The sequence below is a fragment of the Macrotis lagotis genome, chromosome 4, assembly GCF_037893015.1.
Source record: "Macrotis lagotis isolate mMagLag1 chromosome 4, bilby.v1.9.chrom.fasta, whole genome shotgun sequence".
Lineage (NCBI taxonomy): Eukaryota > Metazoa > Chordata > Mammalia > Peramelemorphia > Peramelidae > Macrotis > Macrotis lagotis.
In genome coordinates this window covers 255,399,913-255,417,174 of record NC_133661.1, presented here as the reverse complement: position 1 = coordinate 255,417,174, position 17,262 = coordinate 255,399,913, and the positions used below count along the sequence as shown (strand labels likewise).

General features: G+C 38.8%; 1 protein-coding gene and 1 long non-coding RNA gene across 3 annotated transcripts in view; both read left to right on the top strand.

Moving 5' to 3' along the window:
• Positions 1-14,441, top strand: part of LOC141520377 (uncharacterized) — a 137,936-nt gene extending 123,495 nt beyond the window's left edge. For both annotated transcript variants that reach the window (XR_012477604.1, XR_012477603.1), the window contains exon 3: positions 14,269-14,441. This is a non-coding gene — a long non-coding RNA (uncharacterized LOC141520377). The remainder of the gene's footprint in view (positions 1-14,268) is intronic.
• Positions 14,442-14,558: 117 nt separating this feature from the next.
• TTC9 (tetratricopeptide repeat domain 9) overlaps positions 14,559-17,262 on the top strand; it is a 52,949-nt gene continuing 50,245 nt past the window's right edge. Inside the window, exon 1 of the mRNA XM_074235830.1 lies at positions 14,559-15,190. Within this exon, the coding sequence (XP_074091931.1) occupies positions 14,761-15,190 (430 nt within the window). The 5' untranslated portion in view covers positions 14,559-14,760. The remainder of the gene's footprint in view (positions 15,191-17,262) is intronic.

The window sequence follows — 17,262 nt, the reverse complement described above, 5'->3', positions numbered from 1 at the left end:
ATTCCTGCTCCTTCCTCCTGTCTTCCTACCCTAAACTCTATGATAAAACCATAAGGAAAAAGACAATAAAAAGCATTCTGTCATGGGAGAATTCAAATCATATTTGTAGGTCAGCAGAAAGTTACTCCTCACCGAGTTCAACCTGCTAATGGACTAGCCCAAATGAATAATCTTGGGAGCAACCTCAAGATTAATTTGGTGTTGTCTTTTGTACTCTTAGCAGTGTACCAATAGACATGGTCACATTATAGTTTAAGAAGTATGAAATGTTCTAAACAAAGTCTCATGTCCCAGAAAAGAGAAGGATAATCTCTTATTCATCAGATTACTCAGGGAACATCTCTGATCAATTCTTTTTACATGTGTATTTATCATAGGAGCATAAGTTTAGAGCTAGAGGGCACTTTAGCGTATAAGCTGTGAAGCTGAGGGAAACTAAGGAGGTAACATGAGGAAGGGGACCAAACCAGAAACCATCAAAATCACTATCTCCCTCTGATCTTGGTGAACTTGATTCAGGACCCTGTGCCCTTGAAGTAATAATGTCTTCCAGGCTACCAGTCTTCAATCTGGCTCCTGATGCCATTATTCATGGGGTCATCTCCAATGGAAATGCCACTAGGCACCTGCCTCTATCAATGCTACAGCCCTCAACTGCTCAACAGTCATAGTTATCTGAAGCTGTAAAAAAAAGACATCCAATTCTGGACACCCAAGTCCTCAATATTATCAAATGAAAAGCCATTTGGTTTCATGAAGAGAAATGACACCAAGAAGAAAAAGGACCTATTTGTACAAAAACATTTATAGCAACTCTTTTTTTGTGTGTGTGGTGGCAAAGAATTGGAAATCAAGGAAATTCCCATCAACTGGGGAATAGCTTTCCTAGTTGTAATATATGATTCTGATGGAGTATTGTTGTGCAGATGAGCAGAATGGTTTCAGAAAAAAACTAGAAAGACAAATGAACTCATGCAATGAGCAGAATGATGAGAACATTGTACACAAAACCAGCAATATTGTAGGGATGATCAACTGTGAAAGGCTTAGCCACTTTGATCAAATCAATGAAGCAAGACAAATTCAAAGAATCCATGATGAAAAAAAACTAATAAATTCTGAAGGCAGATTGAAGCAGTCTTTCTAAAAGCTTTCTGTATTTTTTTCTTATCTGAATTTTCTTTTACAACATGGCTAATATGGAAGTTTATTTTGCATGACTTCATATGTATAAGTAATATTAAATTGCTTGCTTTCTCATCTATGGAAAAGAAGAGGAAGAAAGGGAGAGAATTTTGTCAATGACTAATATGAAAATATATTTTGTATAATTGCAGATAATATAACCCATACCAAATTACTTACTGTATTAGGGGAAGGAAAGGTGAAGAAGGGAGAAAATTTAGAATTCAACATTTTAAAATAAATGTTAAATGAAAATGCAATACTATTGAAAAGAAATGATATTAAATGAAATGATATTATATTAAAATTAAAAATATTAAAACTATTAAAAATAAAATAGTTAAACTGTTTACATGTAATAAGTACTTAATGAAGTAATGAAATAATAATTAAATATTAATAAAAAAGGAAGAAATGACACTAACTGTCCTTGACACTCAATCAAATTGAATTACTTCACATCTGAACTGTCCATTGAACTCTTAGAACACTTGATTCAGCCTTAGACACTATTGGTGTGATGTTGGGTAAGTCAGTTAACTTCTGCTTGTCCCTGGAGAAAGAAATGGAAAATTACTCTAGAATGGTTCCATCATGTCTCTCCATTCTACCTTCAACTAAACCACTGAATCCCTATTGGAATGTGAGCATTTGGAAAACAGGTCTGTCTCTTTTTTATATTTGTATCTCCAGAATTTTTCAATAATCTGAACAGAGTAAGAGTACAGCAAATGTTTTTTTCTTAATTTATTCATTAAAGAGACCCAGAGTAGGTAAGTGATTTGGCCAAGGTCACATGGGTAATAAGTGACAAAGACAATGCTTCCTTAGAGTTTTCATGGCAGAGATACTGGAGAAGCTTTCTAGATTTGAATTCTGGCTTTAGACACTTGATTCAGCCCCAGGCACTAGTCCTATGATGTTGGGTAAGTCAGTTAACTTCTGCTTGTCCCTGGAGAAAGAAATGGCAAATTACTCTAGAATCTCTGCTAAGAAAATCCCATGGACAGCATTGGTATGCTATAGTCTACAGGGTCATGAAGAGTCAGATATGACTGAATGACTGAACAACAACATAGTTTATGTTTAGAGAAAGAATAAGCAAGGTAGGAACAGGATTGGAAACAAGAATAATGCATTGGACTAGGGAATAACAAAATAATAACCAACCTCCCCCCACATAAAACCACTAGGTGGTGATGGTGAGTAAGGCAGGCCAGGCTTCCAATCAACTCTAAGCTTAGAGCTTTGGACTTGCCAGAGGGACTCATTTTTACTTTTTGAATGAGCTGAGCTTCCCTAGCAACTCACTCCCTTTCTGGGGTGCATTTTTCTTTATAACTCAGTGTTACCTTTCAGAGAGAAGAAAAAAAGACTGCCTTCTTTTGCTAACTTACCTCTAGTGTTGTTCAACCACAAGCATCTTCCCATGGATTAGTCTCTCTCTCTCTCTCTCTCTCTCTCTCTCTCTCTCTCTCTCTCTCTCTCTCTCTCCCTCTGGTCAACTTTAAAAGCAAACTAATAAACTGTTGTCTTTATTAGATATGTGGCTCCAAACCCCTAGTTAGTTTGTACAAGCAAAATCCAAATTGGTTTACAAACCCTCAATAATTTAGATCATTTCCCTTTGGGTTGTCCTCTGCTTTCTAATCTAGTCATATACATTTAATTAGCTAGAGCTGGCACAGTTTCAAGAGCTATCTAATTTTAATACAATTTCAAGTACATAACAAGAAACTCAGAATTGCACATAATGAGATAACCATTCCAAATGTCAGTTACCTAGCCTGTAGAGGAGTTGGGGTAAGGAGTAGGGATGATGGGTGGGAGGATGTGAGGGAGGGCAGGACTAGTGCAGACTTCATTTTCTGTTAGAATGAGTGAAAAATAAGAGTAGATGGAGGCAAACAAGAATCGAATTGGTCTTCATTACCAGGACAACATTAGCAGGATCCCAAGATAGTTTCACCAAAAGGTAACTGCTTCCTGTATTGTGGCTGTTGTTTAATCATGTCCAACTCTTTGTGACCCCAGTCCATGTGCTAAGTCACCAGCCTTTCTCCTCCAGAGTCATCTGGGTCCAGTGGCCAGATACAGATCAGAATGACTGGAGATGGTCCTGGATGCAGGGCAATCAGGTTAAGCGACTTGTCCAAAGTCAGTTAGTAAGAGTCAAGTGTCTGAGGCTGGCTTCAAATTCCTGTCTTCCTGATTCCTAGACCTAGTGTTGTTGTTGCTGTTATTATTATTACTAATAGCTTGAGAGGCACTATCGTGTTATAGATAGAAAGTCTTGAAGTTAGAAAGACTTGTGACTATTGTTATTGTTTGTCCTTCGTTCTTGAAAAGAATCATGACATCGGTGATGTAATGCCCAAGACATGTGTGTGAATTGTTTTTAAGTGAAGGAGGGCTAAGCAAAAGCATCAGCCTCAATTTCTCCTCTGGAGCATCTGTGTCCAGTGACCAGATATGGATCTGGAGCATTAGAGGTGGCTCTAAATACAATGAGAGACCTTGGCCTTTTTAAGCTGAAATTTTTAGGAGGTCTCAGTTTGACTCAGGCAATGTCCATTAAGTGATTAAGTCTAGATAAGATATAAGGCAGAGGAGTCTCTTTTATCTAGTCAAAAAAAAATCAAACTGTATAATATAGGCAAGTCACTTAACATCTCAAAGCCAACAACTCACTAGAACTATAACTTATAGATAAATCGAATACATGAATAAAATATTTATTAGACACTTACATTATGCAAAGCACTCTATTAAGAGATAGAATGTAAAAAGAAAAATGAAACTAACAGTACCTTCTCTCAAGGAACTCAGTCTAACATGGGAGATAATACATATAGAAAGTTTCAACTATGTAGGTCTCATGGTAGGGTGCAGATGTTAAGGAAATGCTAATATCATTTTCACTAATAATAATCATACCACTTTCTGAAGCTAAATCATTTGGCAATGACAAGCAAGGACTTTCTTTTCTGGGTCTTCAATAGATTTGGTGGTAACACTCTCAGGAACAGTTGCCAGGGCTGCAGCTCCACAAGGGTTGCTTCCCAGGATAATAATGAAAGATGGGTTTTGGCACTGCTATTCCCAAGGCTCTTGGGTTCATAAAGAGAGACTGATGAAAGTATTGGATAGGCTAAGGAAAATTGACAGTGTCAAAGTGGTGGATTTGCAAAACTTTGGTTAAGTATATGAGTCATACCACACGGCATGGACACCATCCTGGAGAAGATAGAAATACTCCTGACTTAACCGCATGGACAGAATACTCAAGATCAAAGTTTTTTTTTTTTCCTAGAGTTTGATAGTCATATCTAATTTAGGAACTGTGTTATTAGACCATTGTGTGAAGGGATCCAGAAACAGAAGGATTAGAAATGCCCAATTGTTAACTAACAAAGCCATCTGGATGTATAGGCAGTTTAACATACTTTCAAAGATTTAATCTATTCTCTTACACTTGTCCCAGCATTGGTCTATGCAGATCCGAGCAAAACTTTTTTTGCCAGCAGTTTTCATTAACAATGAGACTCACTGGGGCAGCTAGGTGGTGTAGTGGATAGAGCACTGGCCCTGGAGTCAGGAGTACCTGAGTTCAAATCCAACCTCAAACACTTAATAATAATTGCCTTGGGCTTAAGTGGCATTGCCTTGCCAAAACCAAAAAAAAACAAAACAAAACACAAGACTCACTATACTATTTACAAGTGAATATTCTTTTCTTTTGAGTGGACTATCACTGAAAAATTCAAGACTGTGATAAAATTCTAATGGATTGACATCTTTTGACCTATGCTGCTTTGAATGTTTCCTTCCAGGGAGGGTTAACAATGCAAAGTGACATGAATTTAGCAAACACATTAGAGGTCAGGGAAGATGGATATACATGCTTTGTCCCAAAGACTTTGTGACCCAGTTATGGTGATCCCAAAAGAAGGAATAAAACTATATGTTGAAACCCAGGGGACTAGGCTACAATCAAGAAATGTAACTGAAAATAAGATTAAAAGAGAGACAATTGCCTGAGAGGAAAAAAAATCTTTCCAATAAGTTTCCCTGAATTGGGTCTCATTTCCACGACATATAAGGAACAAATACAAATTTATTGGGAAAAAAAAGTCATTCCCCAACTGAGAAATAGTCTAAAGATATGAACAGACAGCTCTCAAGGAAAAAAAAAAAACCAGGCTATCTATATAACTTTATGGAGGAAAAAATTTTCTGTCTCTACTAATTAAAAATATGCAAATGAAAGTTTTTCCTCAGATTCTACCTCACATCCATCAGGGTGGTCAAGATAACAAAACTGGAAAATGATAAATGTTGGGCAGTCTTAGCTTTTGGTGAGCCCTGTGAATGGGTATAATCATTATACAGAGACTGGGATTTCTACTAGCTAGGTGTCCAGGAACATATTACAACCTATGATGATATTATTTATCAGGTATACCATCAACCAGGCCAAGTAGGTATCCCAAGTTCAGATTGTGACCAGACCAAATTAGCATAAAGTCAGATTGAAAACAGGAGAGCTTGCCCATGTAAAGTGTACCTTGTATGTAATTTCATATTCATTGATGAACCTGTCAATTATTGCATGCTTGAGTTATGTTCCTATTTTATTATTTGTTTATGAACTTATGCTGTGTTCATAGCATGTGTCCTGTATGCAACTTAGAGATTTAGTTCCTGAAGTGAAGTATCCTGTCAAGTAATACTTTGTATAGTGTTAAATCTATTACATATATTCTTAATATTCACTTTGCTTTAGTAGTAACATGGAGAGATTATGGGATAATCCCTCTTATTACTTTAAAGGGTTGATATTTATTTTGATGCTTGTGTTGTATAACTGAAGATTTTGAGTACACCCCAGTTAATTTTTGTAAGGACTGAAAACTTTTTGTCCCTGAGGAGTAATTTGGTCTTCTACTCCAGCTCCCAGCACAGAAAGCACTGCTATGGAGATAAGTTTTAAACAATTGCTATCCTGGATTTCACCTGTTTGGAATTTCTTTGATGTCTTTGAAACTTGGATTTCTGGGACTATGGTTGTGTAGGCTTTGGGGAGAGACAAGTCATAATCAGTCTTGTTCCTTACTATGAGTGAGGAACTGTGAGCAAGGCAGAATGGGGTATCCAATCTCTAATCTCTATTCCCTGATATCCAACTTCCCTTTCTCTTACTGAGATTTGATGAGGTTCTATGGTAGATGCAGGAAATCAGAAATTGAATGTCCTTTCCCATCAAAGTTGAACTGATAGGGTTTGTTCTTGTTTTCCCCTCACTTGATTGTCAAAAAAAGTCATCTCAAACTTCATATCTTTGTTAAACTGGTAGGCAATTTTTCCTCTCTTTGTGGGAAGGTTGAACTCAGGGAAAGAAGTTAATTCTATTTCCCATTGCCAGCAGCTTAGGCAGCTGTTTCCTTAAACAATCTATTCTTTAATTGCTCACTATTATTGTTATTGTTTATATATCTGTTCACTCTCTTTAATCTAAAAAAACTCTAGTAACTATTGAAACTTTTCATTTTATTTTATTTTTTTAGTGACATGATTAGTGATGGCAGTGCTGTCCTTAGAGGCACAGGGGATTCAACTTGACTTCAATATGACTGAGACCATGAAGGGAGGTAGAGTAGACAATAGCTCCATTTGGAAATTTCAAACACAATGAAAGCATTATTGGACAGTCTTAGGACTGGGAGTCTATAAGCAAAGATGATTATGCATACATATATATGTATAATTATTTTATTATCCATACATGTATAAGGCAAAAGAGTCAGATTTTGGAAGAAGGTAATTGTTTACCCATTGGGATACCTATCACTTGCCATATGTAGAAACCCAGTCTGGGATCCATAGGATACCCAGAATTGGGATCCTATGGTAGAAGAGAGCTCTCAAACCCATGACTAGCCCCAGTTTTTAATTCATGGGAGAAAATACAAATGAGAACCTCCCTATATATTCTTTATATTTTTATCCCCTAGTACAGTTTCTTTCATAGGGTCTTAACCAATAATTGAATGATTGGAAAAATGGATCCGTTTTTATCATAGATTAGAGTGAAAGGGAAAAAGAAAGGTCAAAGAAGATTCTATTAGTTCTAGCCTGGATGACTGATGAGATAGTGGTGCTGATGATAGAAAAAGGGGGAGTTGTAAGTATCATAGAACAAATGGAATTTACTGCAGAGAACCATTATGGAGTTGGGGGTAGGGGCACTACTTCTTTTTCATTGTGGCTGCTATCCTTTACTTCCTTACTTACCATTCCTTACTTGTTGGTGCTCTGGTGGACTGTAATTTAGGTGTTAAACACCACCCACCATGGCCCCAGTACTCCCAAAGTGCAGCCCAAACCAGATTAAAATATAATTGGGAAACATTTAACAAAATAAAAATATAGTGGAATGTAAATGATGTTAATATGTGGATGACAAAGTCAATAGGGTAGCAGGGATCCTTATGTTTGTAAACTATAAATGAGTTACTAAATGTAGCTCATATTTCCATTTGAGTTTGACATCAATGATCTAGGCAGCCCTGGAGCAGTACTACTTACAGATTACCTTCCAGTTCCACAGCTCTGTCACTGTGGAATTTGTCTTGTGGAGCCTGCCTTTTGCCAAAATCTTGATTGCAGCAAGGCTTGTATACCTTTTCTTTTAGTTTGATGTACCCACAATTGGACTCTGTTCCGCATCACCACTTGCTCGGAGGGCAGCTAGGTGGTGCCACAGTGCACAGAGTATCGGGTCTAGTGTCAGAAGACTTAACTGAGTTTAGATGTGGCTTTGGGCACTTAAAGGCTATGTGACCCTTGGGTGGGTTACTTAACCCTGTTTGCCTTATTTTCCTCATGATAAAATGATCTGGAGAAGGATATAGCCGTGTGATCCTGGGCAAGCCACTTATCCCATATTTACCTCAGTTCCTCATCTGGAAAATGAGCCAGAGAAGGAAAAGGCAAACCATTCCAGTATCTATGCCAAGAAAAACTCAAGTGGGGTCACGAAGAGGCTGACAATTAAAATGACTGAACAACAATAACAAGTTAAACCCCTTCTTACTTCACTGAACTGTTTTTGCCTCAAGTGAAAAAAATTACCAGTTAATATACTGGTAATAGAAAATAATTCAAAAAAGGAGCTGATTTGGGAGCAAGAGAATATTAGTTAGTTTAGTTTGGAACATATTCGTTTGAGTTAAGAGAGGGATCTACAGGTGGGAGGTCCAAGAAACAGAGCTCAGCCTTGAGTCCCAATGCTAGTCATCAGGGTTTCACATCTAAGATACTTGTTATGCAAGAGATGTACAGTAAGAATTCCCTTTTCTTTAATGAATGAATAACTATTTTCAGGTTATAACGATAAATATAACTGTGACACAGACCCACTTTGGAGGCAAAATCTGGAAGAAAAGAAAAACTAGATGAAAGATATCATTGTGGAGCTGGTAGAAAAGGCAGGAGAGAAAATGAAGATTAGCATGAGCAGAGCTAGGAAGAGTGGTTCTTTCTGGAACTATTATGATCTTTAATAAAATAATATAATTATTCTAGATATTACATTTTAAAAATTAATAATATGATCATTATAATATATAATCTGAAGAAAAGGGAAAAAGTGGAATGAATGAGAATATAACATTTTCCCTAGCAGGTAAAATTAGGAATAAAAAGTTAAATATTTCATGAGTTATTTTATTGACATAAACATGGAACATAGGTATAGCCCTTATTTCAAAAACTTTCACATAAGTTATAAAAACATATTTTTTAAGCAGAAAATAATCTATCAAAATCATGCTTATAATTGTTATTGCTTCTCTTTGTAGAGTCTGGAGGAATGTGAGTTTTGCTTTTGATCTATGAGAATATATGAGATAAGCCATGGAGAAGAACATTCTTGTAAGAACTCTCCAATTGTATCAAGTGAATTCACAAAGTGACTTTTGTTATCTGAAAAAAGACTATTAAGAGTAATGACTTAAGGGGTGACTAGGTGGTACACTGGGATAGAGCACTGGCCCAGGAGTCAGGAGGACCTGAATTCAAATCCAACCTCAGACACTTAATAATTACTTAGCTGTGTGACCTTCAGCAAGTCATTTAACCCCATTGCCTTGAAAAACTTTAAAAAAAACCAGTAATGACTTAATAGAATGCGAAGACACTGTATTCCTGTCATAGTTGGAGAAGACAAAAAAAAAAAGCACAGGATTTATCTTTCTGAAACTATGATAATCTTTAATATGAAGAAGATTCTTGTAAAAAGACCTTTTTATTCTCAATGACATCATCATTCTAATTATGATCATTCTCATATCCAAAACAGTTATCTATATATTTGTTTTTATTATTATTATTATTATTATTATTATTATTTTAATTATATAGACAGTATTTTCATATTTATTTAATCCTAGGAGACTAAAATGAAAAGAGATATAACTTCTGTTGGGAAAGGAAGTTTTTCAGTTTATTAAATAAATCACATTTGATGAGTTTGGTTGATGGAAAAATATATTAAAATGTTATTAATTGTTGAGGAAATATCCAAGCATACCCTTAGACTGAGTTCAGGATGGAAACTGGTCAAAGAGCAGGCAGAAGATGAGGCACAAGTGAAGTGAGTGACCTATGTAATCTTTTTATATTGAGGGGTCTTCTTTTGAATCCTGTTGGGTAAAAACTTGTGATTTTTCACAGGCAAACTGTAAGAGAAACTGTAATTAGAAGAAAAAATCAAAATACCTTTGATTGGTCATGACCAAACCCAAAATTGTTTAGAAAGGAAAATGAGAAACCCAAAAATACAAAGTGAGAAGAATAGGAAATGAACAGAAAGAGGGGTAAATTAACATAAATACAGAAAAAACAAAACTATTAGCATGGAGTAACATGGCCAGAGGGCAGCTAGGTGGCATATTGGTGGCTACTAGACCATTATATGAAGCGATCTAGAAATAGAAGGACAAAATATATTTAAAGGGCAGAGGAGCCTGGAGTCAGGAAGATTCATCTTCAAATCTAATGGCAAGTCACTTAGCCCTGTTTGCCTCAGTATCCTCATTTGTAAAATGAAGTAGAGAAAGAAATGGCAAAACTACTTCAATATTTTTGCCACGAAAATCCCAAATGGGGTCAGGAAGAGTCAGACATGACTGAAAAACAATTGAACCACAACCACAAGCCCAGAGAAATATTAATATGAATACAAAGTTGAGAAGTAGATAAATAACTCTGATCCAAATCAATATAGTAGGAAATATATAGCTGCCTTTGCCATTACACCATGTTTTCTTCTTTAAAATTCTGTTCCAAATATACTTCCTCTAAAAAGACTTTCAGCATTCATTTTACCTGAATTTAGCTATTCAAATTGACTATAATTAGTAAAGTTTCTATAATCTTTTTGTATGATCCTTGTGCCTGAACTGATTTTCCCATGAAAATAAAATACATAGAAGATGTCTCTGTCCCTTCACTCCCCACCCCTGATTAAGAGACAGGGGCTGTGTCTTCTATTTCCTTTACAACTTTACTAAGTGCCGAGAATATTGCTTTGCTTATAATAGATATGATCATATCTGCCCTAGTCATGTGGCCTACATCTTCATCACTCTATTGAAATTGTATCCTGGAAGGTCAATAATGACATCCAAATTGTCAGAACAGTACTATTCTGTCTTTATTCTTCTCAATCTTTCTGCAACCTTTATATCAGACAATAAAAGTTACTAACATAGACACATTTGATGAATTCTCATTGATACCTATTTTTTTTAAATTTTATTTATTTAAGGCAATTGGGATTAAGTGACTTGCCCAAGGTCACAGAGCTAGGCAATTATTAAGCATCTGAGCCTGAATTTGAACTTAGTTCTTCCTGACTCCAGGGCCAGTACTCCACTATGCCACCTAGCTGCCCCTATACCTATTTTCATTCATGCCTAGTGTTTGAAGGGCAGTTTTTTTTGTGTATTTTTTTTTTAGTTTTTGCAAGGTAATGGGGTTAAGTGATTCGCTCAAGATCACACAGCTAAGTAATTATTAAGTATCTGAGGTCAGATTTGAACTCAGGTCCTCCTGACTCCAGAGCTGGTGCTCTATCCACCGTGCCACTTAGTTGCCCTGAAGGACGATTTTGAGAATCCTAAATTGTCTTAACAGTTTAGTGTATAACTGAGTGCACTATACCTGAGAGTTGTGAAGATCTGGGTTTTAATCTTGCTTCTAATATTTACTAGCATATGAGAATATACAAGTTATATTGCCTTTAAACCTCAACTTCCTTATTTGTAAAATGGATAAAATGGCTGCCTTACAGGGTTGTGGCCAGGATCAATGAAGTAATTCATATAAAATGTTTTGCAAACTTTAAATCCTTGTGAAAATATGACTTATTAATACGAATAGATGACAAAACAGAGAAGTATCAAGCTATTAAATAAAGGTACAATCAAGATATATACTTTAGGAAGGTGTGGTGTGGGTACCTTGGCTCACATTCATCTAATAAACTAATTCTCAAGCAGTCTGGTTTGATGCATATGGAGTATTGGATTTGCAAAGACCTTGATCCTAGTCTTGTTTCTGAAATTTCTGGGCATATTTGGAAAAATCATCCATTCCTTTAAACCTTAATTGTTTTGTCTATTAAAAAAAACAAAGAAATGTTAACACTATCACCTCAAAAGAAAGTGGTTTTTAAACTGTAGAGAAGCATATATAAAAATGAGCTATTATCATTGTATTTAATGCATAACATCATAATAGGTTTTATATCCTGTTGTCTTTTCCCCAAACTCAAAGTCTAAGAATTAACTTCTAGACCATGAGGTGAGAGGATTGTGAGAAACAAAAAACAAAAGGTTTTTTTTTTAGTTTTTGCAAGGCAGTGGAGTTAAATGGCTTGCCCAAGGCCACACAGCTAGGTAATAATTAAGTGTCTGAGGCTGGATTTGAACTCAGGTATTCCTGACTCCAGGGCTGGTGCTCTATCCACTATGCCACCTAGCTGCCCCTAAAAAAGCATTTAAAAAAAAAAACTTTTTTCTTTTCTGGGCTTCTTGCCTTTAAAATGACTTAGCAGACCTAATTCATCTTTTGGCTCTGTCACTAACCAAGCCCCAGGCCTGGCTTTTCTGATATTATTCCTCAATATTTCTTCCTGAAGCCTAAATATTCTTTTTCAGTGAAAATTCAAAATCCTTATTCTTCAACTTCCAACTTCCAAGTTTCCCCCTTGGTTCTTGACCTATTGAACAAAGAATGTTGGACTTGGGGTAAACAGATGTTGAGGGACTGTTGTGTGTGTGTGTGTGTGTGTGTGTGTGCGTATTTGATTTCAAACAAGTCACTTAACATCTCTGAGAATGTGATACTTATACAGTGGGAAATGGTAATTTTCATATTACCTACCTCAAAAGGTTTTTGTGAAGATAAGATGAAAATAGTGTAATTGTAAAGTGTTTTGTAACTGTAAAGTGCTTGAATACTTCTAGGATCTGTAAGATAGTTGGTGTTGCTACTCTCCACCCATCTGGTTGCAAATCCTAACCTCTTTATCATTTTGTAGATGATAATAATATGGTTTGCAAGTATATATACCTCCAAGGTTTGCAAAATAATTTGCATATGTTATAATGTTTTATCTTCATAGCAATCCTGGGAAGGAAATTTATTATCTTCCTCTTATTGATGAGGACACTGAGGCTGAGATAGATTAAGTGGCCAGAGTCTCACACAGTAAGCATCTACTCACCTAGTGAGTAGGATGTGAACTCATATCTTCTTTAGTAGATCCATGACTCCTGATTCCAAAAACAATGAGCTGCCAAGTTGCCCTGACCTAAGTGGTCTTCTGGCACAATTATGATTGAAAAATTCTGCTTTGCAGTCAACCTGGTAATGAATCTCTCCAAACTCAGCTAGGCTCCTGGTACTGGGACATCCAATCCGTCACTGCCTATAATTGAAACCTTTCTGGTTCAGTTGCCAAGACCTGTGCTCTAATGCTACAGCTTTTGAGAACCCAGATTCATCTCCAAGCCATGATGAGGCATTGAAGTAGGATTTTAGTAGGGGAAAGTGTCATATAAATGTAGGCTGTTATTACTATTACTATTAACAATGAACATAATGATGTTAATAATAATTCTAACATGGCAGCTTCCTCTAATGGGGAAAAAACAGTTCCCACCTGTAGCCTTCATTCTAGAACTGCCCTGGCATATATCAGCTATATGACCTTGAGCAATCAACAGATTTTTTTTGGTACCTAGTATATGCTCTGCTGCTGAACTCAGATATACCCCCATTTCCTTTGCCCATAATCGTGTCTGTCCTTTGGTCCTACACAAGTTGTCGTAAGATCAAAAAGGGCAATAAATATGGAAAGCCCTTTGAAAAGACTGGACCTCCATATAAATGATAGTTGTTATTATTGTTGTTGATATATCCCTATTAGGGAGCATCATAATTAATTTAAAGCTTTTAAAGGCTCGTCTTGTAAAGATGGGATGCTCCCCAATATGGATGTAGTCCTGGACAGTGTCTGTGGGGGTGGGAAACCAAAACACCTTCAAAAGCAGAACCTTTAACAAGCAGTATTAATTCTAAAGTCAAAGATTGTGAGGAAACCTCCAGTTAGTTGCCAACAAAGGGAAGGGGGGAGGTAACCAGAGGCACCTCGATCTAAACCAATTCATACGCGCTTGGATAGGCACTTGATAGAGATGTGTATTTGCAAACTCACACCCTAGCCACAACTCGGAACCCCTAAACGGGAAACTTTCCCTTTAAGAACACGGTATTGTCTTGCAAATGGCAAGAAGGTGATGGATCTGGTTTCTCTTGCCTCATCCTTACCTACTCCAGGCTCAACTATCTTAAAATACATACATACATACATACATACATGCATGCATGTTTGATTCGGTGTGTGCACATATAGACTTTGCGTGGCCATCTTCCCCTCCCTGTGCTTTGTTTTTATTTTTTCTCCGGGTTCTTCCTCTATCCCTTCCCTCTCCTTCCTTCCCTCTTTTTCAGACCTTGCCTTGAAGGTTGGATTGAATGGGAGAGAGTTGGGCTTTCTTTGCCATTTTTCTTCCCTCTCCACGGTGTGCAAGCTCCTTCCGGGTCAACAATAATTATCATCCTTCTAATCACACCCGCGATCCCCAGCACCACGGCAATAAAGGCAGCGGAGGCCGACCACAGCCTCGCAGGTTGCTGGAGGGGGTGGAGGAAAGGGGGAGGAACGGGGGGATCCGGGGGCGGGGAGGGGTGAGTAGAAAGGAGGGCGGAGGAGGAGGAGGAGGAGGAGGAGGAGGGCGGCGAGGAATAGGAGAAGGAGCCAGCTGCTCTGGCCGCGGGAGAGAAGAATGGGAGTAAGGGGCAAAAGAGAGCCAAGGAGTGTCACGGCTTGTAGAAAGACTGGGGGCTCCGAGACTCGCTTCTGGGGCTTCTGAATCCCGGAGGGCTTGGCAAGATCGCAGTGAGCTGGCGAGCCTGAACACGGTGAACTGCAGAGACTGGGGCATGGAGAGAAACAGCTCGGGCGGAGCGAAGCTGAGTGCCAGCCATCGCCTGGCAGGGGATGGGCAGCAGCAGCAGCCCCTGAAGTCCTCTGCTCTGGGCAGCGCGGGCGGCGGCGGCGGCGGTGGCAGCACTGGCAGCGCCCCTCGGGGCCAGGCTGGGGCGGCGACGGATCTCGGGGAGCTTCTTCAAAGAGCCCAGGATTTCAAAAACCAAGGAGCGCAGTGCTACAAGGACAAGAAATTCCGCGAAGCCATCGGCAAATACCACCGGGCGCTCCTGGAGCTCAAGGGACTGCTGCCAGCTCTGGAGGAGCGGGACAAGGACACCCAGGCACCTTCCACCGCCCACGGGGCCAAGCTGGGCCACCTAACCGAGGAGCAGAGCAAGACGGTGGAAGCCGTAGAGATCGACTGTTACAACAGCCTGGCAGGTAAAATCCAGCTTTTCTCTCGTGTTCCCCTAGCCTCTCCTTCCCCTTTATTTCCCCGAGGCCATTCTCTTCCATGCCCTCCTACTTTCCAGTTCATCTTTTGATCATTAGCCATTCTCTTCTACTCTCCTCACCCCCATCTACCGCAGGCCCTCCCACTTTTCCAGTTCATCTTTTGATAATTAACCTTGATCGTTAATCGTGTGTTAATCGTGTATCCAGGTTGTGAAATCACCCCACGATGTGACCCCCTCATTCGGGAAACCGAGAATAGGGCTTTGTAGAGGAAGAAGTATGACTCTTTTTTTTTTTAGATCTTCCCTGCCATAGGACCCAGGCAATTTTATTCTTTTCTACTTTCCCCTCCCCCAAATAACTGGGGCCCACCGAAAGGGACAGAAGTCCAAAAGCATGAAGGAGCTAGGAAAGAGTCCCGGTCATTCATACAGCATGCTCTGTTTACTTCTATTGCAAAACTGTTTGGGGGAAGGCAAGGTATGTCATTCATGGATCTGTTGAATTTCCCAGGAACATTGATATTTTCATCCATTGATTAAGTGCCCCAAGCTTGTCCCCTCCCTCGCCAAAGAAAAGCCTATTAAAAAAAATCTGGGGTGATAACCCCAGAGTTGGAAGCTGCTGAGTGAAATATCCTTCCATAAAGTTGTATTCCTTTCCTCTGCAAGGGCAGACTACAATAGCTACACTGTAGTAGACAAGCAAATCTCCCAGAGACCACTTTTTGCTCAACCGTCATTCCTCTTCCTCCTCTCTGTCAGATAAGGAAGGAGACCTCCCTGGTACTGGAGATCTGGTCTGGGCTTGCACCATTATCTCCTACTAACCTCCAATTGGAAATCTCCTGCCTCCTCTCTTTGAAACACTGGACATCAATTCTGTACACTAGGTGCAACCACTATTACAGGCAGGTGGAATAGGCCCTTGAGATGACAGATGATGATGATGATAATGATGATGATGATGGTAATGAGTACCAGGGCTGATTTTTATGATTGTGGTCCACATCAATTTGTACCTTCCTTCCTCTTTCTCTCTCCCATTTCTTTTTTTTTTTAACTTAGGAAGAGGATTTAAAATCACTGGTGGAGGAAAATGCTAGGTCTTTCTAGAGACTGTCTGTTGGAAGGTAGACGGTAGTGGACTTGAATTGAGTTTGCCACTGGTCTCTCATTCTCTCCTTTTTGGTACAATCCTGGCAGGGTTGAGCTATCCTATTTGGGTTAGAGGAAACCATTTTTCTTAACCCTTGAAGGGTTTCCAAAATTAGACATAAATGGTCTTCTCTGTGTGTGTGTGTGTGTGTGTGTGTGTGTGTGTTTGTGTGTACACTCTTGGGTGTGGCTGTGTTACTATTTGGCTGTGCTATGTTTGAGGCTAGGGGAGTGGGGGAATGAAAGTTAACATTTTGCAGGACTCTTCCTAACCTTTTTTAAGTTCAGATATGAATCTTTCTCCATAGTTCTGTCAAAGCAACTTAACTCCTGCTTCCATGCAGACTAGATAGATCCCTGGTTGCTGCCTGTGTGCTTTGCAGTACTAAGCAAATTAAGAGGATCTGTCTTCAAGGTGGAATGTCTAAACCCATCCAAAGATCTGGTTTGTTTCCCTTTATTTCCTGTAACAGCTTGGCACACATGCTCCCCAATTAATATTTAAAGGATGCAGAGGACTTGGGGGAGGGGGAAGTGGTTTGAGATAGAAAGAAACATCCAATTGATAATGCAGTCAATTCTAAATGGTAATTGAGCCTTCTCAAAAGTTTGTAGCTTAGTGACCAGTTCCCCCCCCCCATTTGTCTATGTGCCAGGAAGTTACTTTCATCCTCTAGCTGGCTGCATCTCTGTAGCAAAACCAGAAGCATGTCCTTGGTCAGAGGTAGGCCATCTCTAGGCCATCCACTTTGACAACAAGCTCTGCTTGCTCTAGTAACTGTATAAAGTTATGCAGCTAGGTCAGAAGGTGAGAGAAAAGTAATGGGACACCTAGACCCTTCTTTGTTCTCACCTCTGCATCTCCTTCCTGATGTACTACCTGGCACCCATCCCCCTCTA